The 27660-nt window shown below is 53.4% G+C and overlaps 1 protein-coding gene across 1 annotated transcript in view; it reads right to left on the minus strand.

The window, feature by feature from the left end:
* Nucleotides 1-27660, minus strand: part of MBP (myelin basic protein) — an 80147-nt gene that overhangs the window by 20365 nt on the left and 32122 nt on the right. Inside the window, exon 4 of the mRNA XM_079785203.1 lies at nucleotides 9279-9715. Within this exon, the coding sequence (XP_079641329.1) occupies nucleotides 9279-9715 (437 nt within the window). The remainder of the gene's footprint in view (nucleotides 1-9278; nucleotides 9716-27660) is intronic.

Genomic DNA, 27660 nt, shown 5'->3' on the forward strand with positions numbered 1-27660 from the left:
GGCGTCTCCTCTCCGACTTCGGGGCAGGTGGGCCCTTCGTACCCTTCACGCTGGATTTGCAGACACCGAGGCCAGGAGGAAGGCTCTGGGGGGTCAGGGGACACACGTCATCTTGTCCCTGCCCGTCGTCACCTTCAGGGTTCAGAACCGTGGGGGAAGGGCCTCATTGGCTGTGAGCCGCTGGGTGGACAGCAGCAGCTCCTGGCTTCCCCGGAGACCGTCTCCTCCAAGAGCCGATTTCAAGAGCCTTTGTCCTATGGCCGTGGGACAAGGTATTTCAGAACCACCTGCTGCAACTGGCCCTGCTCTCCTTTCCCGGGGGCTGGTGCCGTTCAATCTGCCCCCCAGTAAACATGACCGCTTTCTGGGAACAGGGAAGAGCCCCCCCAGCGCGGGGGAAACAGCCAAGACCAAGGCCGGCAGGAGCGCTTCCTCGGAGGGGAGGTCCTGGGCGCCTCTGAGAAGGCGCGGCAGAGCTGCGCCGGCCCCAGGTGCTGTGGCTCTGGGCCAGGCCACCTGCCTCTCCCTCCCACCTGGGGCCAAGCCGCTGCTGGAAGTGGGTCGCTGGGAGCGTGATGTTATCACAAGGTCCCTGAAGGGCCCTCACCACCAGCAGCAATCTGGGGAGCCATCGCCTGCCTCGCATCTTTGCCTTTGATTTCAAGTCACTTCTGTCTCCGCCTCCCTTGCTCTTAATAGACACACACAGGCTACACACACCCCACCACCCACTTCTCCCTCCTGCGTCTGTACTGGGCAGGGGGGGTGCGGGCCAGCGCGCCCCAGGCCTGTTTGACAGACACGCTCTCCGTTGGCGGAGCTGAGGACATAGCTGGCTCCTTCTGCACAGGAGTGTGCCGAGCCGGTCGGGATGGAGATGGGAGGACGGGGCACGGCTCTTCCTCGACCAGATAATTGTTCAAAAGAGAAAAGTGAGACATTCGGGTGAAAGGTCCTTGCCATCACCGCCATAGCCTGGCCGCACACCCTCCCCATTCTGCAGTTTCTGGGGACGTCTCTGTCTCTCCTTGGGGGCTCAGGTCTCTGAAGACAGAATGGGGCAGGAGCGTCCAGGTGGTTTGGGGTGAAGGGAGCAAGTTGGCCCTGTCCTGGGCCCTCTGACACCCCACCCTGCTGTCCCCTCCTGCGGGCCAGGTGTGGGTTACTGCAGGATGAAAGTGTGCCTCCACCCAGCACGGCCCCGCCCAGGAGGCATGTCATTGCCCCCTGGCTTCACCTGGACAAGTCCCGACTGCCCCAGGCGGACAGGGGCTCACGAACTTCCTGGGGACAAGGGTGTTTGCTCTCACAAAGGAGCCACGGAGAGCCCTTCCTTGAAAAGCAAGCACAGTCCCACCTGGAACACGGCTCAGGAGGCACATGGACCAGGAGCAGCGTCCTGTCCAGCCCTCGAAACTCTCGGGGAGGGAAAGGCACGCCCACTGTGCCTTAATGGACAGGTCCTTGTCAGGAAGCCAGCAGCCCACAGGCACCGCTCTGGGGCCAGGTGACAGGGTCCCATGTTGCCAGCAGGGGCGCTGGGCCATGTGCCCATCTGCTGCCAGCCCTGGGCTCCTCGCTGCCCCAGAGACCCCGCCAGGGCCATCCACCCTCGGGTGCCGGGCCCCTGCCTGTCTCTCCCAGGCCCTCCTCCCCACAAGGGCACAGCCTTTAACACGTTGGAGCAGGAGGGTCCTCAGCCACTGTCTCCCGACTTGGGCTCGTCAATCACATCAGGGCCAAGCCCTCTATTCCTGCACCGAGCACGTGTTTCCCACCTTCTGTATTTCCCAGGTGCCCATGCACAGGGCCTGCTGTCTCCTGAAAGTGTCGTCGCGACAGGACCTTGTGTGCTGCCTGCCCACCTGCGTGAGTGGCAATCTGACTCGGGGTTGACGTGGGGCCTCGGCTGAGTGCCCGTCCCCTTCCCTCGCTGCCGTCCACACGTCACTAGAGCTCTGAGCAGTGGCCGCCTCCCCTCAGGAGCTGGAGGACCGATAACAGCCATGCCCTCCAGCCCCGGGAGCTCACCTGAGCTCAGGCGAGCACAGCACCGTGACCACATGCCCAGGGCGCCGATCCTGCAGGAGTTTAAGTTCACTAGCATTTGTGAGCTCAGTATCTGCCGGGCGCTGGTTTATCACAGAGCTGCGAACACAGGCAGGTGAGCGCCGCGGTCTCAGGTCACCTCGCCAGGCCAGCGCTGCGTCTGCCCTGGGCCCCGTGGAAGTGCCCTCAGTCAGCTCATTCCAGGGCTTGTCCGCTGCCCTGCCCTGCCCTGCCCCTCAGGGCCCTGATCCACGCAGAACCCCGAGGATCAGGGCGGCTTCTCCCCTGCCCCTAGGACTCCTCTCTGTCTTCACACACTGTCCTTTGCTGGCTTTCCCCAGGGGCTTTGCAGACCCTGTGTGAGACCTGCTGTGCCCCCGGGACAGGAGCGTGCCCTAGACGGCGCCCACAGCACGTGCACTGACAGACCACGATGGGGACACGGCCTGCGGCGTGGCGTGCGGAGGAGCTGGTGGCTGGCGCGTCTTACCTTGTACATGTTGCACAGCCCGGGCTGGCTGCGGGCATGAGGGGGCAGAGGGCTCCGGCCCTGCTTGAGCCAGGGTACCTGCCAGGGGACACAGAGTGGCCGGTTGAGTCCACAGGCGGCGCTGGTGGAGCCCCCAGTCCTCCGCAGCGGCCCTCCTGACCCGGCGTGGCCAGACCCCAGGTGGTGAGGAGGGGTAGGCAGATGGGCATTAGAGGACCAGAGGCGCGGAGAGGTGAGGGATGAAGATGAAGGGACCCAGGGAAGGACAAGACAGAGCTCCAGCCCCGAGGACCCTGGGCCGATGGACGACAGAAGGAAAGGGACAAGAGAACGGACTTAGGGAAGAATTCTTTCCTTTAGTGTCTCTTCTGAGGCCCTGTGTCTCCTTGGGTGACCAAGTTTTCTTAAATTGTAGCTGGCTTCAGACATGCAAGGATTCTAGGGAACAGTAAAGAAAGCAGCTCCCAGTCCAATGCAAAGTCCCCAAAGGGCCTTTTGAAGGTTTAAATGGAATAAATGCCACATCCATGTATTTGCAGAGTTTAACTCTCTTTCATAGCAGGTCTGTCAGCCTTTGCATTGGACCCACGGGTGGAACCCACGCCGGCTGTGTGCGTGGGGAGGGGTGGACCGGTGGCCGTCACTGTTGGGCCCTCAGTATAAGGACATCATTTTAGGAGCGACAGGTGCGCAGACTCGCTGCAGGCAACCATGTGGAGGGACGGGCTCTCACGGACATCCTTCCTTGTTGGTGGTGATGTTTAGGAGACTAGTATTAATAGGACTTAATATTCCTTGACATGAGCAATGAGTTAACCTTAACTCAATTGTCCTAAGTCCTCCTACAGAGCATTTGCTGCTCTTTCATCGGCTAGGAGACAGTCCCTGCAGCTATGAGTGACATGGCTGAGAGAACATTATTACAGAAGCAAAGCAAACAGCCTGGAGAGGTCCCTCTTTTTAACTGTCCACAGCCAATGGGAGAGGGGGAGGAGGGGGAAACGAGGCAAAGAGAAGGAGAAGGAGAAAGAGGGAGAGAGAGAAAGAGAGAGAGAGAGAGAGACAGAGAGAGAAAGGAGAAAGCCTGGCAGATAAAATCAATGCCAAAGGTTTCAAGGGAAGTCTTGAATTGGCTACAGAGAAAATGGGTTTTTAGTAAACAGGTTAACTTCTGGTTATTCGTGGAGATAAACAGTAGTTATGAAACAGAAACACGTTACTGCATTCCAGAAATCCTGCTGCAAAGTGAGCACCCTTGGGGTCCAGAGGCAAGTCCGTGGTGGGCGTGAACTCAGCCACGCAGCTCCCCCCCCCCCCCCGCCTCCCCCCGTGTCTCCGTGCAAGAGGCCGTTTCTCTGGCAGCAGGAAGCACTCAGAGCTTTAGTTCCCAGCGCTGGGATTTTGCGTGAGTGAGACGATTGTCTGTTTTAGGGCAGGTGTCACTGGACAAGCCTGTGGTGGTCTCTGCCGTGACGAGGCCTGGCTGTCCCCACAGGGAGCGGTGACCCTCCAAGGGTGGGGTACAGGGAAGTCTGCATCAGGACCTGGTCCTAACATGGTCACTAGGCAAGGAAGATTTTCTAATGGATTTCTCCTTGATCTAAGACAGTGCCCCTTCCTCTTGAGGAGCAGCATCTCTGAGATGTCTGGCCCAGCATCCTTGCTGTCACATGTGGACGCCTGGGGCGCTGGCCTCAAGGAGGGGAGGAGGGCCCGGCCGGGACGGGCTGCAGCCCTGAGGTCGCCGGCCCTGGGGGCTGGTGGGCCAGGCGGAGGACAGCCGTCTCTCTGTCTGTTCAGTGAGAGGTGTTGACCTTCTTGGAAAAGCAGAGTGTCCTCCTGGAAGGAGTGGGAACAGGAGCCAGGCCCTGACAAGATGGAGATGCGGGCAGGGCAGCCTCGTGCAGAGACCTGCTTGTCCGGCCTGCGTTAATGGGGCTCAGAAAGGCTTTTTTTTTTTTTTTTTTTTTACTATTTTCTGTGAATTGGGGTGCCTTCAGAGCATTTAGGAGTTAGTGAGGCACCGTGGGAACCTCTAAGAACCTCACTAGAGACTTTGATGAGAGACTCCCACAGTTCCTAACGCTCCCTCAATTCCTTCCTGATTTCCACGTGGACTCCGTGGGTGGTTTTCCCTAATGTGACAGACCCAGCCCAGGTCAGGCTCCACTCTCCACCAGCCCATCAGAGTTGCCCGTTACCCAGAGGAAAGTGGAAGGGTCTGTGTAGGACGTGTGCACCGAGGACGGAAGACCAGGGGGAGTTTGTCACATCTTTGGTTCACTTCTAGTTTGCCAGGGGCCCCACGCTCACCCTTAACCTCTGAGACTCTCAGCCGTCCTGGGAAGAGCCAGCCCCTGTCCCCAGGTTCCCGAGTGTCCCCCTGCCAACGAGTGCACCCCACCCCACGCTCACGCAGCCATTGCTGTTGTGTACGGTGTGGCAGGCACACAGGACCCGCGTCTACGTAGCGCCATTTCCCTATGTGTGCAGGACAGCACTCTGAGGGCGACACGGAAACCTCACGCAGAACCCAGCAGTCCTGGCAGCAGGACCAGATGCCCACTGTCCGCGGAGACAAAGGAGTCAAACGTCTTTGATGAAGGCGGACGAGTGAGGAGCTGTGACCTCAGGTACAGAGGCGGGTGCTGGGCCCCGGACTCACCTGTCGGCAGCCGGATCAGGAGCCACGGAAACACCAGGAACAAATGTGCTTAGTAAGGGAGGGACACCAAAGAGGACAACTTAAAAAATTCACATGCAGTTAGTACACCGTCCTCAGTGAAAATGTTTAATGAATGCACAAAAACAAAGACAGATAACAAGCAAAATGTCATCACAAAATCAAACTGGAATATAATCACTGGGAGGCAATCGCCACTCAAGGCGTCACAGTTTTTACAGACGTGTCACTGATAGGACGCGGCGCGACCTCCACTGACAAGGGGACGTCAGGTCTAATTTAATGTGGTCAATTGCAGTACAGAGGACAACTGAGGGTGTGGGGATGGCAGAGGACACAGTCAGGAGCTGGTGGCTTAGCAGGGGACACCTTTGATCAAAAACTGATCAGGAAATGACACTTTAAAACGAATCCCTGGAGGAAATCTCCAAACGTTTTTGTTGGGGTGCAGAAGCAAATGCACCCACCACCACATTAGGCTTTCTTCTAGAAAGACCTTTGGGCAAACGGATGCACCGATTGGCAGGGTCGTTGCCACGGAGACTCACACGGAGATTTCGTGTGGTTCCAGGTGCACTGTTGCACTCCTGTGAGCAAACACACTGCACGGAAGGGAGTGCGTGCAGGGCCGCTGGCAGAGACCCTGGGGCCAGACGCCCACACAGGTGACGGCGCCACTGAGCCCCCCACTGTGTCCTTCGTGCCTTCTCCCAGGGTTTCACTCCCCACAGGGTTACAGAGTATGCCGCCACAATTAGGGTATCATGTTAACAATGAAGAATTAAGTTACTGTAGAACTGAAATGTGGCTTAATGAAATTAAAATGCAGTGGCAAAAAAATCAGGAAACAACACTGTGGTTAATAGACAAGATTGATTCGACCCCATAGCATTCAATGACAATGCTTCACACGACCCACGTTCGAGGTACAGAAGTAACACTGAATAACGGAACACTTACACACGCTGCTGTGAAGGTAGAATGAGTAGAATAAAATAGGTAAAAGTATCAGGACTGACCCTGTTTAGAAGTGTGCCGAGACGGAGAAACGGATCTGTGTTACCGGGCACCCCACCCGGAAACTGTCCAGGGTTAACTGTGTCCAGCTGGTTATCTCGTAAACCTTCCTACTTAGTCCCCTCAAAGAGGGACACACTCAGTGTCCACAGCTGGGCTTCCGGGCTTTGGTCAGTGAGGCCTGCGCAGCCGCGGTCCAGCCCTGGCCCAGGAGTGATGCTGGCGGTGCAGGCTCCACAGGGCAGGAGGGGAGGATGCGGCTGTGGAGAGCCACCCTTTCCAAACCCACCAGCTCGTCTGATCTCGTCCTCAATGCCCAGCACGCCTCACCGGCGCCACATCCGGGGGCTGGGAACCTGGTGCTTAGCCAGCAACAGCCCTCTCTTCCCTCTTCCAACAAAGGAGCGTGTTCTCCGTCAATGCACTTTTCACGGTGGCTCCCAAAGATTCTGCCTCCTCAAGGAATTTATAATGTCCTTTCCTTGAATGTCAAGTCCCTGCCACACAGAGAGTAGGTGTGGGTTGCATTCCCAGGACTGGGGGCGGCCCCGGTACGGCCCGGGGGGTGGGGTGGGGTGGTGCCCAGGGCAGCACAGTCCCCTGTCTCTGTCCAGGCATCGCTCTGAGCCGTCCTGCACAATTCTACCAGCAAACCTACTCTAGACGGGCCAACCGAACAGCTGCTTTCCCGACACATGCCTGTCAGAGCAGGCGGCCACCCAGGCCTGCAGGCACCCTTCGGCATCCTGTGAACCTTGAGCGCTTATCTTAGAAATGGTGACATGGGCTCTGTGGATAAGAGCCAGGCCTTGGGATTCCTTTATTTTCAAGCTTCAACCCAAAGGGCCCTTCTGGCATATAAAGTGAGGGCTCTCCTGAGTTATAGACAGAGCAAAGAAGAAACAAATCCAGAACGGAGCTCCCCAGCAGCTCACCCCACTCAAGCCCACACACCTCTGGGGCCCCTGTGGGTATGTTGCTGGGTGTGCAGTATATTCAGCTCACCTCTCCAGTGTTTAAAAGCAAATGAAGACTGACAATCAACAGGTGAGCTGAACAAACATTGCCAGGAGTTCTCACTCATCCTCTCCGCTAAGACCCTGCACAGGAGGCATCTGCCCCGTGCCCGTCATGAGCAACCACGCGGTTCTGCGGCAAACGGATCAATGTCTTGGGCATCAAAGGGCAAAAGGCTGATCATTTTAAAGCCTCTATTCCTCAGTCAGCAGTGAACACAACGGGTACTCCAAAAGTCTAAAACAACTACTTAAACACTGTTTCCATTTTTAAAAGTCCTATGTGAATGTTTCGATTTTCCCGAATCCTTGGTAATCTGGCAATGCTATTTGCACAGCCGGTGCCTACTCCTGAAAATAGAATCTTTTCTTTGAAAATATTGAAGCACATAAGAGACTTAAAACAATAAAAGTTATAATTCTACCTGAAGGGGGAAAAACGTGTATGTGCTTATATATCCATTTTCTGATAAAGTCACAATGACGGAGATAAAAGCTTTCACAATTTTATTTTAACTGAAGCCATGACCCTGGAATGAAGCTTGTTTTATAATATATGCTCTCTGGCTATTGAATCTTTTCTGCACAGTTTACGTAGGTTTTTCCTGCCCCTTGGAGGAGTTTAAGGTTTCGGAACTGGCGGTGCTACGTGCACGTGGGTTGCCCAGCACGAGAGCGAGCCTCCCGTGGGCAGCCAGGGCTGGTGTGTTTGGAAAAGCAGCTCAGATTGAAGTTAGCATGAGAAGTGGGTCAGATGACCGACGCTGCGGGGGAAGGGAAGACGCCCAAAGTAAAGGCACATGGCTACAGATAGACACGGGAGGAACCAACCAGAGATGAAGGCCATGAGCCTTTAGGTATACCAAGTGTTATTCACCTAAAGCCATGGCAAGCGAAGATGCGACCCGTGCCTGGAACCCCAAGCACTGTCACATCTCACAACTGACATGTGTCGTCTCCAACAAGTTCATGATTGCCAATCATTTCAGCAGTGTAGTCAGAGCAGACGAAAGCACGTTTTAACTCCTTAACTCCGAGTAGCCCAGGGTTTTGGGGGTGCTGTTCCCAGGCCGAGGGCCCTCTGCTCCACACTCAAAGCCTCTCACACTCCCCAAGGCCCTGCTGAACAGGCACAGTCCCAGCTGGAAGACAAGCTGCATTTTATGGGGACTGTGAGTGCACCCAATAAGCCGGGGGCTTTTCTGAAAACCTCTCTCCTTTCCCAATTACCCGGCCACCCAACACTCCAACAAGTCACGTGACATGCCATGTGTGCGCTCTTGGAATGCCACTTGGGGATTCATGACACGCTCGCCACAGAGGACCTATTCACCACCAAGTCTGGGACACACTGTCGGAAACTGGCCCACAGGAGGGATGTTTTTCCTTGGGATACATTTTAATCTACAGAACATTTAAATAATGAAACTTCATAGACTCTATATCCAAATGAATGGAATCACAAAATAATACAGTTTTGATTCATAGATTCACGCGCTTATCCCTCCACCCTCTTCCCCTAAACCACTCAGATGAGGAAGAAGGCTTGCTCAAGGCAAACTGAAGTAGCGAGCTTGCTCTAAAGACCTCAATCACATTATTGTTGCAAAGCAACACCACACGAGCAGCATTCAGGCCAAGAAAAAATGAGCATGACCCACTGGTGAAGCCCAAAGCGTGGGGCAGCAGAAGCAAAATCAGCCACAAAGCCTGAGGGTAAGACACAGGAGACCCGTGGGCACGGGGCAGTGCCGCGTCCACCCCGCCCCAGGGATGCAGACCTCAGTATGACCTTGCGTCCCCGAGCCACATCCTGAGGACAATCCCTTGTGAGAGGAGGAGGAAGAGGGTGAGTTAAGTGGAAATCACAGGAGCAGCAGCCCTGGCCCTTCCCACGAGCCAGAAAGCATTTCCAGAAAGGACGACACCTTACACAGCCAAGAGCATCGCCTCTGTGGCTCAGGATGCCGCGGACTCCCTCCTTTCCATTTACACTAAAGGCTCCTCACTCCTCAGAGCTCACCTTGCCCGAGCCCCGCTTGGGCACACCCCTGTCACCTCCAAAGAAGCGCCCCAGAGAGTCGAAGAAGCCCGTGTCTCTGTGCTTCGGGAGGAAGACGTGCTTGGCGTGGTCCATGGTGCTGGCGGAGGCCAGGTACTTGGATCCGTGCCTCTGGGAGGGTCTTTTCTGTGACGCCATTGTATCCAGACCCTCGGGAGCGGCTGCACTGTCCTCTTGGATGGTCTGAAGCTCGTCTGACTCCGAGGGCCTGTCTTTGAAGGTGTTGTCCTCCCTCCCCGGGGCATCTCGGGAGAAGAGGCGGATCAAGTGGGGGCGGCCGCCAGGGTCAGCTGGGTTGGCGTCCGGCCAGGCATTCTTTGGGTCCGCTGTGCGCTTGGAGTCTGTCACCGCTGTGTCCCAAGAGGGGGGCCCATTGTTCTGGCCCACATCTGCCTCTCCTGCAAACAACAGTGAGATGTGAATGAGGGCCGTGCAGAGCAGCGGGACAATGCCGCTTTCTTCCCCATGCTCCGCGGGTCTCCTACAAAACCCACAGATAGCCCTCGGCCATGGAGCCGTGGCAGCCAATCTGCCTGGGCACCAGCCTGGGCCGGGCAGCCCGGCTGCTTCTGTGCCCCAGGGGCCCGGGAACGGCCTGCCACTCCAGATGTGGGCCCCTACGTGAGGTGCAGGGGGCTCCCTGGCAGAGCGGCCGAGCACAGAGCGGTCCTGTCAAAGGTTCCCTTGGGTGCTGCCCCTGCTCCATTTGGAGAACCCAGGATGGTGGGCACCTTTGTGGGACATATACGCTCGAAAGGGCCCTGGGGCATAAGCGAGCATGTTGGGAGCATTTATTTGACAAAAGGTATTTTCAGTGTTCTTGGTGAAAAGGGAGCTTCCCACAGCTTTCTGCAATTCCTGCCTCAGAGAAACGGGCATTTAGAATTCCTGCCCAGAATCCACCGGAGGCCCCACATGAAATGCTCAGTCAGGACATTGTGTTCCGGCTTCTGGGCTGGGAGCAGCAACAGTGAGAACGTCCTCGGGGAAATGGGGCATTTCACGCTGTGTCCCAGTTCATTGCTTTTTACAAAAAATACAGTGTTTCTCCCAAGAATGGCAATACAGCTGTTTTGCTCTCAAGTTATAAGTTAGGTTTAAATGAATGAATATGAGTTTCCTGTGAGCTTTATCACTCATCTACAGAGATGTGGTTTACTCACACTTTCCTGTAATACCGCCCATTCACCTGACTGTCCGATAATCTGTTCACTGACATCACCCAACACATCTGTCCAGCCATTCATCTGTTTAGCCACCCACTTATCCATCCACCCATCCACTCCCCATCCATCCATCCAGCCATCCACCCACCCACTCATCCACCCCCTATTCATCCAGTCACCCCCCCATCCATCCACCCATTCACCTACCCACCCATCTATTCCCCATCCACCCATCCATCCATTTACCCACCCATCAATCCATCCACCCATCCACCCCAAACTCATCTACCCACCAATCACTCCCATACCCATCCATCCACCCATCTACCTACCCACCCATCCACACACCATCACTTCCCATCTATCCACCCACCCACCCACTTATCCACCCACCTATTCAACCATCAACCTACCCATCCACTCACCCATCAATCCATCAATCCATCCACCCATCCACCCCCAACCTATCTATCCACCCACCCATTCATCCATTCACCCACCCACTCATCCATCCAACTACCCACTCATCCACCCATCTATCTAACTACCCATCCACCCATCCACATTCACCTAATACGTGTAATGTCCTGTGCCAGATGTTTGGGTTATAGTAATGAGCAAGAGGAGTTCTTGTCTCATGAACCTAGATAAAAATGTACATATGGGTTGAATAATGTCCCTCCAAACAGCACGTTCACATCCTAACCCCTGGTACCTATGAATGTGACCTTATTTGGAAATAGGGTCTTTTGTAGGTATCATCAAGTTACTCTGAGGTCAGATTGTAGGAGGGTGGGCCCTGGTCTGAGGACCGGTGTCCTACTAAGAGGGGATTTGGACACAGGCACATGAGGAAGAGGCTGCTGGACGACACAAGCAGGGACTGAGCTGACGTGTCTACAAGATAAGGATGCCGAGGCTTGCCAGGAGTACCAGAAGGCAGGAGACAACCCTCCCCTGGAGCCTTCGGGAGTGTGGTCCTGTCAACAGCTTGATTCAGCCTCTGGCCTCCAGACTGTGAGAAAATAAGTTCCTGTTGTTTTCAGTCACCCAGTTTGTGGTAATTTGTTATGACAGCCATAGGAAGTGGATATAATATGTAATTTCATACCAAGTTATAATATGAAAGAAAACAGAGCAGGGTAGGGGTCAGGAAGGCCCCTGGAGGGACATGGGGGAAAGCAGACTGTGGCCGTGTGAGCACTGGGGGTGCTACTATGGAGGAAAGGACCCCAGGACGGGGCCTGGGCAGACTAAGCTCGGTGTGTGCTCCAGGAAGAAGCAGAGGCCTGGAGTCTGAGGTGGGAGCGGGTGGGGAGGGGAGAGGTGTGGCGGGAGATGGTGGACCGGCCAGACTGGGCTGGGTTTCCAGGGGTGAGCAAGTGGCTGGCCTCTCCTAGAACAATGGGGGACACTAGCAGGCGTGTGTGTGTGTGGGGGGGACCAGACTTCAGTGGGGCACAGGGTGAGAGGCTGCCTCTAGACGAGATGAGGGTGGCTGGGTGGGGAGGAAGGGGACCATCCAGGGATGATTGTGCTCGCCACGCGATGCAGGGTCGTTTCCTTTGTCACCTATGTTTGAGAGGGTTGTATGTCCACAACACATACTTCCACACACACAAATAGCAAAAAGCTAAGAGTTCTACCCTCTTTCATTAAAATCACTAGGTGCATATTAGATACTCAGTAAGTGGTAGGTGGGTGGATAAGTAGTTAGACGGGTCAAGAGGCTGTCCCATGAGGGACAGTTGTCATGCAGTTGACGTATTGACCTGTATTTGCAAAGCATATAACTTATTCCAAGCAAATATCATGAACATTTGCATTAGGAAGCCCAAGGCAGACAGTTGGCACCAGGACCACCGTGACCTCATCCATGCTCCTTGGAGAGCTGCCTGAGGCAGCCATGCTCACGCCCTGGAAACACAGCACGTGGAACCCAGCACGGCTTCTGTGACCACTGATTCAACTCAACCACGAGGGACACCAACCTTTACAACACACCTGTGAACACGCCTCATCGCAGGAAGAAACCGCGGCCGGCATGGAGCTGCAGGGTTTGCGGGGCGCAAAGCTAATTCCTAGGTCCCACAGAGAGAGCCCGGCTTTCTAGCTGTGCTTCAGATTCTGCGGCTCATATGCATCATGCAAATGTGGAGGAAAACAAGTGCTCCATTGTACTGGGTTCAATGCATTAACCAAACACGAGCACATCTGAATACCAACGTTTTCACCACAGTTGGGCTTTGTGTCCCTGAATGTGGCCGTTTGTGAGGCACAGGGATGGGCATTTGTGCCCTGAAAGTAGCTGCTCCCGCGCACAAGGGGAGGGGGATGTCGGAATCTGTGGATGTGCTGTGGTTTTGGAAGGCCAAGTGCAGTGTTAATTTGTTAATTAATATCAGCTTTAATCCTGTTACAGCCGATGCCCAACTCTCAGCGAGACGCTGGTCACAGCGCCGAGCCTGTGGCGCAGTGCGAGGCTGGGATCTGACGTGGCGGGAGCGTCACTGACCGTACTCCCTCTTTGTGCACATTCCACAGGAGCTGCGAGAAAATTTCTTTAAAAAACAATAACCCACTCTGACTGGTTTGGCTCAGTGGATAGAGCATCGGCCTGCGGACTGAAGGGTCCCAGATTCGATTCCGGTCAAGGGCATGTACCTTGGTTGTGGGCACATCTCCAATAGGGGGTGTGCAGGAGGCAACTGATTGATGTTTTTAACTCTCTATCCCTCTCCCTTCCTCTCTGTAAAAAAAAAATCAATAAAATATATTTAAAAAGAGCAACCAAAAAAACCCCAATAACCCTTTGATCTAATTGCCAGAATGAGGCCCAGAAAACTTCGGTGGGTTTGCACCGGCCCTTGGAAGGTGGTGATATTAAAATCACAGGATGGCAGAGAGACACCGCCATGCAGGATGGTGACATCAGGGATGGTGTTGACTGTGGGCCGAGACTGATAGCTGTCAAGACTGAGGGGGCTCCATCAAAAGGCGATGGTGGCCCTGCTTATGCCCTGAATCTAGCTGCTCCCACCGAAGTCACCCCTTGCAGGCAGGCAGTGTGCCCGCCTCCGTGGCTTCCTCCAGGCTCAATAAATCAGGATGCATATGGACGACGCCCAGTTCTGCTTTTTAAAATAGACCACAGGGGAGTGGGCCACATGTTATTCACTTTCCCAATAGCTGAGGTCTGCCCTCCTAACTCCCACACTGCGAGCGTCAGTGACCCGCCCCACTCAGCCACTCGCAGCCACGGCGATTAGAAGGGAAGTTCAGTTTCAAACATGCCCGTGACCTTGAACCTGTTGCGGTGTGTGGGGCTGCACAACCTTCTGTGTTTGATGGCGCTGTGTGCCCTGAGTGCCTCCTGTCACTCCTCTCCTGGTGACAGCGCTTGCTGCTGCTGCTGTTGGTGCTTGGACTTGGGGGCTCTCACTCCTCTGGGCTGACCTGGGAGGGTGCTATCCCCGCAGTGGGAGCTGTGCACACACACCTGTCTGTAGGGGTGAGAAGGTGTGAGCTCCACCTTGGTTTACCTCCCGAGTTTGCTCCTGCCTCTGAATGCCAGGGGTTCCCAGGTCAGCAGGAAGAGAGAGCATTCATGGAGTTACTCAGAGCACAGACTGCTCTCCAAACCAGAGTGACACAGAATGCGGAAACCCTTCTGTGTGTGCTGGCCAGCTGATTACACTTCGCTATGACATAACTAACCTCTCGCAAAAGATGACGGTGACAGTGCCCTGCTTTTCACTACAATTAATTTAATTTTTTCTCCTATGATTAGAGGTCTAAAAATGTTAGATGTAAGGATCATCCAAGTTTAATGTCATTAGGGAACTTTAATACATTTCATATTCACGGCCGATCAGATGTGTAATGAGACCAGAAACAATGAAAAATGATCACTGCTCCCCTAATAGGGGCTTTGCCAATTTTTACACCTTGAAAACGTGCAGTGAGGCTTAGCTCACCAGAGGTCATCACTGTTGGTTTGTATATGCACATTGCTCTGGTACATCAGGCGACCCAGACTTCACAGACCAGGAAAGTGGTGAAAATGAGGGGTGAGGATGATGGGTGCTCATGCTGCCTCCCAGAACTTTGAAAAGTTTCCATTTTTCCAGCTAAGACATGAAGAGAAACAATAGCCACCATGTAATAGTCCCTGATTTCACTATAGAATAAAGGCAATCTGGAATAAAAAGAACAGGAAAAACCTGGTCTGAGAATAAGTGCTGGGGAGTGTGTGTAGGCCACTTTCTGACCCACCTGCACAGTGTAGGTGACCAGATGGCCCTATTTCAAGGCCTCTTACTGGTTCAAGTTCACATAGCAAAGGGGGATATGCACCTCACACTCACGTCCTCCAGTGTGGACAGCATGGCCACACTCCTGTCTTTGTGGAAGGTACAACATTGGTCATTTACTGCCTAACAAAACCCCCAGGTTACTTTCCGGCCCGTGAGGCTCCTGACACTGAGAGTGCTAATCTGTGCTATCGAATAGGAGACCGTCCTGTCCCACAGGATGTGCTGAGTCACAGAAGACAGCAACAAGCCATCAAGATGGCCCCTTTCCATCTTGGTGTCCTGGTGGGGTTGCAATGTCGGCCCTGCGGGGCTCTGATCAAATTTGGACCCAGGCCCTCCCTGCCAGGGGGCCCCTGCAGAAGCCCGGTGCTGGCTACCGGCTATGTCCTGGGACAGGTGCCTGGGACCAGAGCCTAAGCACTCAACTCACCCCCCAGATGAGGACAGGTGGGGATTCCATTCTGCCTTAAACCCGTGCACTATGAACTGGGCTGCAAGGCTCTGCGCCTTCGACAGAACTTCAAGCCAAAATAATGGAGACAAGCACATTGTCCAGAGGGGTGAGGGTGAGAGGGGGCATATGCTAAGAGCATAGGACCCTGCTTGGCTGGCCACCCTGACTTCAGAAGAAGGGACACGGGGGTACCAGCATGTCTCTGGCCTGCCCAGCAGGCTGCTCTCGGCAGAGGGGCCTGCGGGCCCTGGAATTTGTCTTTGTGGGCCAGCGCCGAAGAGGTCACCATGGAGGGGAGGGAAACAAAAGGCCTCGCTGTGCCGTGGATGTGCTATGGCAGACATCCTGCAGCTATGAGAGGCATGCGGCCGCCCGCCCGGCTACCCCGAGGTTTCTTTAAAACCTTTTCACAAACGAGTCTTATCAACCCACCCAGCTCACTCGAATGCCTCCTTTGTGTGCCCAGAACATATAGTTTTTATTTGCTCTAAATAGCTCACCCCTTGAACCCTCCCACAGCAGGGTTGGGGCTGGGGGCTCCACTGTGTATTGCACAACGGGGGAGACAGTCCCTAGGCCCGGCTTCCCAGCACAGGGGTCGTAAAGATAATGAGATTTAAGATGGAGCCTGGTATGCACATGGGTTCCGTTCCATGTGCAACATCTGGCGATTCTCACAGTAGCTTTGTCCCGACAGCCATGATGCTCAGTAGCCACAGAAAAGCAGGCTGTCCCCAGCCGAGCCCCCGGCCCCTGACCTGGTCATTTTCTTCACTTTGACTCATTTTGGCCCTTTGTCCCTGTCATCTTTCCAAATGGTGCTGAGACCCTCCCGCCGTGTCCTGTGATCAGCAGTAGCTTTTATCACACGAGAGGAGGAAGCTGTGACCTCGTTTCTGACCTGTGTGGAAGTCATAGTCCCATCTGACATGAGGTGTCACACCCTGAAACTCCTCATGGAATCGCTGGGCTGGAAAAGGCTGGGAGGAATCGCATTCCTGGCAGAGAGCTCAGCTTGCTACCTCCCGCCAGCCATGGGGTCCCCAAAGTTACTCAGTGCATGCACAGGCAGGACAACTCAGCCCAGAGTCCAGCCCCAGGTGGGGACCAGGGTGCCTGTGGGGCGGGGGCCTCTTCCGGCATGTGACAAGGTGGGAGAGCCCTGTCGGGGCTCTGGGCCGGTTCAGGTCCAATCCCCACCCCCACCCCAGACTCAGCTCCCGCCGCCCTTCCCGGGGACCTACGAGATGTCCGTGCTGTGTGCTTCCTTTTGTGGGATAGAAATGCCACAAGAGGAGCTGAAACACATGCCCCAAACCACCTGACCTCCTGCACCCACATGGTTTGAGTGGTACTTAGGGGTTGCCTCTGGGCACAGGTCAGGTCAAAGGGCAAATCCAGTGGCAGAGTCTTCGCTGCCTGTGCTGAGCACTCAGCCACTGCCCTGCTCCCAAGCAGCCCCAGACAAAGACACCTGTAAGAGGCAAAAAAAGATTCAGAAGCAATGGCTGGAGGCAGTGTGGACAGGGCAGCTGCCGAGGGGCCACGCTGACGGCCCACATGACGGCGGAGGTGCCGTTGGTGAAGAGCTCTCTGACACACCTTCATCCTTCGCTCCGTGCTCACAAAGAGCTCACACCACCACCCGATTCCGCATCCGAGGGGATCAGGTCAGGGGGGCTTATCCACAGCGCACAGCGGCCAGGACCCAAGCCCAAGCTTCCTGATTTCCTAGTGCGTGGGTTTTCCTGCCACTCCCACTCCATGACTGGGTCCTGGGGAGGAAGGGTTGGCTCAGGTCAGCTCCCAGACCTGGGACTGTCTATCCACTGTCCCCTGTACACGGAGCAGCCGCATGTATGGGTGATGTGTGTGTGCATGTTCTTGTATGTCTGAGCACACACATATCACACATATCACATGTGTATGAATAGTAGTTGCTTAATGGAAAAATTATTCATCAATCAATTCATATGATGGGTGCTGCTGTTAGTTTTTTATGTAATATTTTTAAAGTACAAGAGATGTTGTGACTGGCTGATCGGCAGAGTTTGCCCTTTGCATTCTGTGCTGAGTGGAAATCCGAGTGGGTTCCCTGGTGAGCAGGGCGCACATTGGCAGTGATGGGAAGATGTCAGCAAACCGTGCCCAGGACCAACCTGGCCTACTTCCTTTTTTCTACAGCCTGCAAGCTGAGAATGTTTTTACCTCCCTAAACAGTTTAAACAAGAGAGGAAAAGGAAAAAATTGTATTTTATGATATGTGGAAAGTATATGAAATTTAAATTTCAGTGTCCACCCATAGTGTTGCTGAATAGCCACACCCAACTGCCAACATCTCCATAGGCAGCGTTGAGGTGAGTAAGCCTAACAGGGCCTGTGGGTCCCCAAAACCTAAATCATTGACCGTCTGCCCCTCCGCAGAAAACGTGCGTTGACCTCTGTGATCTAGAATCTGATGGAAGCTCTGAGTGCAGGAGTAATTAGTCAGTGCAGCCCTGACTTATAAGTGACCGTCAGGGCAAGCCAGCTGCAGAGGTCGGAGTTTGGGAGCTAGAGAGCAAGCACTTCCTCAGCGCGTGTTCGCACCCAGAGAGCAAGAAGCCGCGGGAAGATATTTGCACTGTTGAGGCGTTGTGGCTTGACATGTAAGGCAGTTTTAAACACATTTATTTGGTTTAATTTCATAAATAAAATGAGTGACAATTATTTTAAATGAGAAGATCGTGTACGCTTGCCCAAAGGAAGTCAGCCCCCTGGGGGGTTTATATTTAATTCAGACCCAGGGCCACTCAAGAACCTTGGCAGGGACCCAGGGACCCAAAGTCAGAAGGTGAATGTAGGTAAGTGATCAGCCACCTGACCTCCCAGGACTGGGTTTCAGAGGAGAACGGTTACTTAGACTGAAAAGCAGCCCTCACATCAGGCAGGAGCTGGGACTAAATAGTGGGAGGAAGGAAGGGTTTGTGCTGGTTTATCACCAAGAGCCAGAGGAGACGAAGGACCCGAAGGAAATGTGGAGATGAACTTAACAGCTCCCTATTGCCCCCAGAACGAACGCCATACATATGACATTTCCATAGACAGAACTTGTAAGGGAATGCTGCAACGCCTGCCTCACTTGTCTGCCTCACTACAAATTACTTCCACACTTTACTTTCACTGCTCTTAAAACAGGCCAATTGTGCTGATCATTGAGAAATGTATTAAAGCAAAATCACATCTATACTAATAAAAGGGTAATATGCTAATTAGACCGGACATCTTCTGGACATCCTTCCTGACAAAGCTGAGGGCGTGGTCAGCCTGCAAACCACTCCCAGCCCCTCGCCCAGGCCTGCCCTTCCCCCCTGGGGGACCCCCACCCTGATCGGGGGCATGGCTGGCCTGCAAACCATCCCAGGCCCCTTGCCCATGATGGCCCCGCCCCCCAGCAGGGACCCCCCCAACCCAATCGAGGGCGTGGCTGGCCTGCAAACCACTCCCAGCCCCTCATCCAGGCCTGCCCTGCCCCCCTGGGGGACCCTCACCCCAATCGGGGGCATGGCTGGCCTGCAAACCATCCCAGGACCCTTGCCCAGGCCGGCCCCTCCCCCCAGTGGGCACCCCCACCCAAATCTGGGGCCCTCTTCAGGGCAGGCCAGCTGGCCCCCACCTGTGCACCAGGCCTCGATCCTATGTAATAAAAGGGTAATATGCAAATTGACCATAACAGCAGAACAACCAGAACAACCACTGGACCAGTCACTATGAGGCGCACTAACCACCTCTTGGTCCCTTTCCCTGACCGGCAGGCTCCAAACACCTGATGGCCACCCACTGTGGGGGCAGGGCCGGCGAGTGGGCGGGAACAGCCAACCTCTTGGTCCCTTCCCCCAGACGTCAGGCACCAATCACCTGATGGCGAACAGGGAACTGGGGGTGGGTGGTGGCAGGGGGCGGGGCCAGCTGCAGGCAGCCGGGGAAGATGGCCCTGATTGAAGGACAGACCTAGGGACTGTACCCATGCACGAATTTCATGCGCTGAGCCTCTAGTATCCTATATAATAAAAGGCTAATATGCAAATAGACCAAACGGCAGAACTACCGGTCGCTATGACACACACTGGCCACCAGGGGGCAGATGCTCAATGCAGGAGCTGCCCCCTGGTGGTCAGTGCGCTCCCATAGGGGGAGTACCACTCAGCCAGAAGCCCTGAGCCAGGCTCATGGCTGGCGAGCACAGCAGCAGTGGTGGGAGCCTCTCCTGCCTCCGCAGCAGCACTAAGGACATCCCCCAAGGGCTCCTGGACTGTGAGAGGATGATGCAGGCTGGGCTGAGCGCCCCCTCTATGCACGAATTTTGTGCACTGGGCCTTTAGTAAATAATAAAACCCCAGTTACACAGAGGAAATGCAGTTACCCTGTCTTTCACATATATCCTGTACAACTTCAAGAACTGAGTGTTAGAATTTTCTCATATTATCTTTTTTCTTTCCTTTCAATTCTGAATAATCACATAATAATAATGTGTTTTGGAAGAATTGCCACTGAAAGTCTTGCAAAAAACCAAAGAACCAATATGATTTATTTGTAACCAGCAAAAAGATGTGATATTTCTCGTGATCCCAGGGCCACAAAAACAAGTCCGAGCTGGAGCTGACGCTGCAGAGATAAAGAAAAAATGTGTCACAGTCAAACGGAAATAACTGTCACTTTCTGTGACCTTATTGGAATTCGTGCATGCCAAGTGCATGAATGTTTAACATCTACCTGCAATTTTTGCAAAGTAAAGAGAGGAGGGGAAGAGGGTGAGCAGAAGGCGGTATGCTTTCCTACGCCGGCCAAAGGCACACATTCCAGAAGCTCGACACTGGGCAATGGGTCGTCTCCCCTTGGCATTTGCTGGCATCAAATGAACCGGGCGCAGGGGTCCAGATTTAACTCATTTTAACTGGGGTCCCCTCTCTTAGCTAAAACGTAGTATCAAGTTTAACCATCACACGTCTACAAACATTTCTGTTCCTTTGTAAGTATTCAGAGGATCTTTTCATCATTGGTTACCTGGGAAAAGGGTCAGCAACATTCACTGTCTATGTGCTCTGTGCTGCAGGACAGGCATAATCCATGGGTCCCCAGGTAAAACTTCATCCATACATTGACTCTTGGGTGTTTTAGTCAAGGGAGGGTCACGTTCAGATCTTTTCTTGGGGACAGTGGCAGAGCTGAACTGCAGCACTGTGTCCCCGGGAGCCACAGGAACAATGGTGTCAAAGGTCTGGAGTGGGGACAGGGCCTGCACACAATGCCTGCTTTTCACAGCTGCTCCCAGCACCGAGGAGGTGCCCTGTGGCGCAGCCGGTACCAGCCAGCGGCAGCCACTGCGATCTTTTAAGGGTAAAAATAACTTGAAAACTCTTTAAGTAAATGAGTATTCAGTGAAATACTTACAAAAAATCCTCAGGCAGTAAAACATGAGTTTTTAGATTGAGAAAAGATGGTGTAATAATTAGGTACATGGGAATAAAGAAGACATTCCGAGATATTTATAAAAATATAAATATCTCTTTATCTGCTGCTTTAACTATTTCTAGGTATATATTGTTTTAGCAAAGTGTATATACTAATATCTTAGATGGTGTTTTTTTTTGGGTGGGGAGGGGGTGTTTTTTATTTTCTTTTTTGAGAATCATTTTGAGATAATTTTTCATGATCATATAATCATACACATTTACACTTTATAAAGTATCTGACTGAAGAAATGAAAAATATTCCCTGTTTACTCATCTAGTGGAGATGAGTACCTTAGAAGATTTATTTATGAAAATTCTAACTTAATCACAATGGGTACTTATAATAATCTTTTAAAAATATATAATTTTATTGATTTTAGAGAGGAAGGAAGAAACATCAATGATGAGAGAGAATCATTGGTCAGCTGTCTCCTTGCACACCCTATACTGAGGATCGAGCCCACAACCCGGGCATATGCCCTGAATGGAAATCAAACCATGATCTCCTCGTTCATAGGTCGACATTCAACCATTGAGTCACACTAGCCGGGCTCCAATACTATATTTTTTATGTTTTATTGCAAGAACTGTAAATAGCCATGGCTGGGTTGGCTCAGTGGTTAAGAGTATCAGCTCTCAGGCCAAGGGGTCTCAAGTTCGATTCCTGGCCCCAGTCAGGGCATGTGCAGGAGGCAACCAATCTCTTTCAGGTCAATGTTTCTCTCTCTCCCTCCCTCCCTCCCTCCCCTTTTCTCCTTCCCTTCCACTTTCTAAAAATCAATGGAATAAAAATATTATCAGGTGAGGATTAAAAAAAAAAGAATATCAAATAGATTGATAATTTCACAAGAAAATTATCATATACTAGAGGCCAGGTGCACAAAAATTTGTGCACTTGGGGTGGGGGGGTGTCTCTCAGCCCAGCCTGCAAGCTCTCACAATCCGAGACCCCTTGGGTAGGGTCCAGTCCTATCGCAGCATGGTTCCGGTTCCCCGGAGCCTGCGGGCGGGGGGAGGGACCAAGATTCCCAGATCATAGCATGGCTCTGGTTCCCCAGAGCCTGCGGGTGGGGTGAAGGACCCAGAGGCCAGTCTGATGGCAGCATGGCTCTGTTCCCACAGCTCCCTCCCGCCGTCGCACCGTGGGCGGCCGGGACCCAGGACTGACTCCTGCCACACCGGCTGGGACCCTAACCTGTTGTTCCGTTGTCCGTCCAGACTTTTAGGTTGTGATGGACCCTGGCTCTTTATATATTAGGATAGAAAGTCAACATTTGCATGTCATGATAAAGTCATATACACATATGTATGGATGTATGTATATTGCCAAGTTCTCCAAAATGGAAGAAAAATTCTCCTTGAAACTCTCTTCAACATTTTAAATTTTAATCAGAAACAATTTTATGTTATTTTCTACAAGTCCTGGGTAATTTCCAAGTGGTCCCGGTTTCTGACTCACTAAATGTCATCCATCTATCAGGCACTGCAGCAGGTACTCTAGGGTACTGGGTTAGTGTCACTGTCCTGCTCAGTTCGGATCCCCCAAGGCCAGGATCACTTACAGCAAGGCTGCAGTGAGTTGCAAAGTCCTATTTTTCCTGAATGGGAACAAAGTCCCAAGTTTCCATTTTCCATGCGGTGCGTGAAACGTTTTCATCAAAAAGTGTTTTATTGGGGATGAACTACCTATCTATCATCTATCTTTATGTGCCTCAGGCATGAAACACTCTAGCCACCAACACAGGCCTCAAGCTAGGATGAACTAAGGACGGTACATCTGCTTTGCCCCTGATTGACATAAGAGCAACACTACCAATCAGGTGTCTCCTTGGGGGTGGGGATGAAGCTTTTCATCTCATTGTAATGGGCTGAGCGGTTGCTTGGCGTTGTGATGTGAAGAAAGGCTGGCTTTAATTTCTGTCTCTTTTGAAGTTCTGCATGTTGAGAGTGAAAAGCTACGCGAGGTGGCTTGGTGGGACCTGAAGTGATGCCTATTGGTTTGGAATGAATTCTCTGCCCGTTTGAGGATGTTGGCTCAGGTCTGCCCACTGGTAGACAGTATTGACACAACGGTATCCACTGCTACACAGTCCTGCCTCCACGCAGGCAGGTGTGCGAGCAGCTCTCATCACTGGGTGACAATGACCACTAAACTCCCCAAATGAAGCTCGTTCCTGTAGCCTTGGGAACAAGCCCTGCTTTCATTTGTGCCAAGTCGCTGAGATCCTTATAGAACAACAATGGCAACAACCAAAATTACAGGCTTCCATTGTCCCCATATCCTTTCCCTCTCCTGGCTGCAAGAAGTGACCTGTCTCAAAACCATTGCTGTTCCACGGAGACACCTCCAGACTCTCCAGCTCCTGAATCAGGATACTGTCCCGGCCCACGTAGCCCACTGGAGAGAGAAGCGTTGTAAAAACAAAAACAAAAACCAATTGACACTAAAAACAATTTTTAAATAATTCTGAAGGAACACAGAAATAGCTCTCTATGGATAGTGCAAATGGCGAATGATGTACGTTCCCCTGCATAAGCTCGTGGAAGCCGGGTCTCGCCTCAGTGTTAGTTCTCTGTTCTCAGGCGCAGTTCTTGCCTGGTGATGGGGGACTGGGCTACAGGCACACCTTGTGGGCACCACTGAATACATGGCTTAGAAATGCCAACTTTTGGTGAATTTATGCCAGTGTTGGGCCATTCCAGAGGGATGTCTTTGTGGGGCCAAGTTCAGTGGTCACCCAGGCACCCCAACCTTTAAAAGGGCATTACTGAAGCCTGAGGACCAGGAGCACAGGGCTTCGGGGTCATGTCACCCCTTCTGAGCGACCTGCCATGTCCCTCACTGTCCACCCCGGGGGCCCAGCCAACCCGGCCCCTGCCCTCCCTGGCCCTCATGGCAGCTGCCTCGATGCTGCCACTCTCTCCGTTGTTCCCTCAACCTCCCCAGCCTGGCTCCCTGATCAACAGGATCGCAGGTATGTATTTTCCTAAGTCGGTTTTAATGAAGGTGAGTAAGACGCCTGGGGATTGGCGGTGTCCTCTGGAACAATGCGCCCACAAAGCCAGAACCAGGCCCTGTCTCTCCCGAGGGGACACCCGAGGGGCCTCCTTTCGTCCAATCATGTCACAGAAAACCACAGTGACAAGGTGCTGCCTGAGCACATGGGAGAAGACGTCACCCTGCGAGCTCACCAGTTACTAACTCCCTTTAATCTTCGTTACGGCAGCAACTGCCGGCAGGGCCGACTGCTCACGGGGCAGAGCTGTGGTGACCGGACAAAACACTGTGTCCCTCCAGCTGCCCCTGCAGACAAGCAGCGACCTCCCCGCAAGGGCGTCAGGCTGCCCTGCACAGTGAGGAGAGGATATGACACCACCAAGGGGTCCAGGTGGTCCCTCCCCGCTCTCCCACCCTTCCTTCATGTGTGAGAGTGTATATGAGTGTGTCCGTGTATATGTGAGTGTGTGTCAGTAACTGTGCACATTGTGTGAGTGTGCCAGTGTGTCCAGCTCCATGTCACTGTGCTGGGGCTGTCTCTGATCTTGGGCAGATGGGCACCCTCCCACGTGGCCCCCCTGGTCTGGTCACTGGCATCTCAGGAGCAGGAGCCGCATCAGTGTGAGGGAGCACTGTCCGGTCCCCTCAAGGTCCTGGACCCTGCACCTGTGGCAGATCCTGTCTACGTGCTGTGCCACCTGCTGGTTATGGACCACAGGTTGTAACACCACCCACCCCATCTGGGTTTGTAACAGAGTTTCTAGGAGAAAGAAATGGAACACTAAGACATACTTTTTTGAAGCAATTTCAAAAAAAAGGTTTCAACTAGAGGTAAAATCTACACTAATAAAAGGGTTATGTGCAAATTGGTCAGGACACTCTCACAGTAACGACTGAACAGCAGGCTGCATGGGGCAATCAGGCCAGCAGGGTTGTTAGTGAGGGATGACCAAATGACTGAACAGCAGGCTGTGTGGGGTGATCAGGCCGGCAGGGGGGTTAGTGAGGGATGACCAGGCTGGCAGAGGGGGTAGTGAGGGGTGACCAGGCCAGCAGGGAGCACAGTTGGGGATGACCAGGCCCGCGGGGGGAGCAGTGAGAGGTGACCAGACTGGCAGGGCCTGGGGCAGTTATGGGCAACCAGGCTGGCAGAGGAGGGCAGTGAGGGGTGACGAGGCTAGCGGGGGGGGGGGGGGGGGCAGTTGGGGGCGACCAGGCCAGTGGGGGGTAGTTGGGGGCAACCAGGTCAGCGGGGGCAGGGGGGGCAGTTAAGGGCAATCAGGTGGGCAGGCAGGTGAGCAGTTAGGAGCCAGCAGTCCCAGACTGTGAGAGGGATGTCCGACTGCCGGTTTAGGCCCGATCCCAGCAGTCGGACATCCCCCGAGGGGTCCCAGATTGGAGAGGGTGCAGGCTAGGCTGAGGCCCCGCCCCCCGTGCACGTATTTCGTGCACCAGGCCTCTAGTTTTCTAATAAAATCAGATAACATTTAAAACTAAACCATCCAGGTAGTGTCACTGCTGTTAGTGTGTCTGGGAGAAAGGCAGATGTGTCTTCTTATGTAAATTATTTATAACTAGAAGCCTGATGTATAAAATTCATGCACTCAGTGGGGGAGCTGGTTCCCTCAGCCCAGCCTGTGCCCTCTCGCAGTCTGGGAGGGTGGCTTGACTGATGGCATTGGCAGTCGGACATCCTTAGTGCTGCCGTGGAGGTGGGAGAGACTTGCGGAGGTGCTCGCCAGCTGTCAGCTCGGCTCAGGGCTTCTGGCTGAGTGGTGCTCCCCCTGTGGGAGCACACTGATGACCAGGGGGCAGCTCCTGTGTTAAGTGTCTGCCCCCTGGTGGTCAGTGTGCATCATAGTGATTGGTTGTTGCGCCGTTCGGTTGATTTGCATATTAGCCTTTTATTATATAGGACTAGAGGCCCAGTGCATGAAAATTCATGCACTGGAGGGGGGTCCCTCAGCCCAGCCTGCCCGCTCTCACAGTCCGGGCGCCCTCAGGGGCAGGAGGTGACCCGGCGATCAGGGGAAGGTGACGTCCCATCACACCTCTGCCGCTGCCACTGCTCAAGCCTTGGCCGGCCCTGGTTACCTGAGCCTGGTTACCTGGGCAGCCCCCATCCGAGGCTTGCCTGTGCCTCGGGCCAGCCCTGGGCTGCTGGGGGGCTGAGGGGACTGGGTGCCGCCATCTTGTGGCTGTGGGTACTGCCATCTTTGAGGGCGGGGCAGTTAATTAGCATATTCCCCCCTTATTGGCTGTGGGCGCCGCCATATTTGAGGGCAGGGCAGTCAATTAGCATATTCCCTCCTTATTGGCTGTGGGCGCTGCCATCTTTGAGGGCGGGGCAGTCAATTAGATATTCCCTCCTTATTAGATAGGATGGAACTACCTGACAGTCAATGTGCCCCCCCTGAGGGGTCCCAGATTGAGAGAGGGCACAGGCCAGGCTGAGGGACCCCACCGGTGCATGATTGGGGCTGGGGAAGAATGCGGGAGGTTGGCCAGCTGGGGAGGGACAGTGGGAGGGCTTCAGGGCATGTTCGGCTTTCCTTGTTCAGTCCCAATCGGCTGGACCATAGCAGTAAGCTAACCTACAGGTCGGAGCATCTGCCCCCTGGTGGTCATTGCTCATCATAGAAAGAGGTTGAGTGGCCTTAGCATATCATTAGCATATTATGCTTTGATTGGTTGGACAGACAACCAAATGACCAGATGCCCTTAGTATATTAGGCTTTTATTATATAGGATTATATGTAGGATCAGAAAATGGTTGTTCTGAGCTCTGAGAAATTAGAACAGCCTGGATGCACTACATCTACCTAATAAAACATTCTGATTCAATGTGCCAAAATTACATCAATTTACCTACATTTCACTTGCTGGTGACTGATACAGGCAGCTCTAAATTGCCTTTACATCCTTAATGATAAAATTATTCTGCTAAGAGTGTGTCACATCCATTGTGTGCTTTAAAAGCCTCCTGCCACTGTCTCCACAGCTCAGGGGCTGCGAGGTCACCTGCCGGAACAGGTGTGGGTAGAATCAGGGCCCAACAGCACTGATGGAGCGTGGTGACACTGTGATGGCTAGGCAGTGACACAAGGCACAGGGACCTGATTCTCACCAAAGCCTTTGATCTCTGAAGGCAGGTGCAATCCCATGCATCTTGGGGCAGGTATGTGAGCAGGGCTGTATTCAGCTAGAACCAGAGCTGGGGATTGTCTTATTTTAATTTTTTAAATCCTCATGTGAGGATATGTTTGACTCATTTTAGAGAGAGGGGATGAGATGGGGTGAGAGAAACTCACAGAGAGAGAAACATTGATTGGTTGCCTCCTGTATGTGCCCTGACCAGGGATCAAACCTGTAACCTAGGTATGTGCCCTGACCAGGAATTGAACCGACAGCTTTTCGGTGCATGAAAAGATGCCCAACCTGGCCATATCGGCCAGGGCTTATTTTCCTTTTAAAAGACTTGTTTCTTCAGTTTAGCAAATATTGATGGCGATGCTCTTAGAGGAAGGAGAGGTGTGGCTCACCAACTCAAGGATTCATTGGAGAAGCAAGTTCACTTATTCCAGTTCGTTATGGGTGATGGCCCCTCCCAAACTGCAGGGGGTGGAGGTGGGGACTCAGCTGGGAGAGGTGTGAGGAGAGCTGCCTGCCCAGGACTGGGCCCTCTGGAGGGACTGTCCTTCCCTTGGCCACTGACCAGCCCAGGGGACTTGGTGGCTGAAGAATCAGGAGTAGAGAGTCCCACAGCCACACTGCAGCTCCCAAGTCCACACGACAAATTCCATTGGGTGTTGGGTGAGATTAGAAATAGTAACTTTTCTGATGGAAACCTAATGTGGGTGCTCTCACTGGGTCTCAAGCTGGGACAGGCCACTGCCCACCGGCCACGCCCATCACAG

Source organism: Cnephaeus nilssonii (genome assembly GCF_951640355.1).
Source record: "Cnephaeus nilssonii genome assembly, chromosome: 11".
Lineage (NCBI taxonomy): Eukaryota > Metazoa > Chordata > Mammalia > Chiroptera > Vespertilionidae > Cnephaeus > Cnephaeus nilssonii.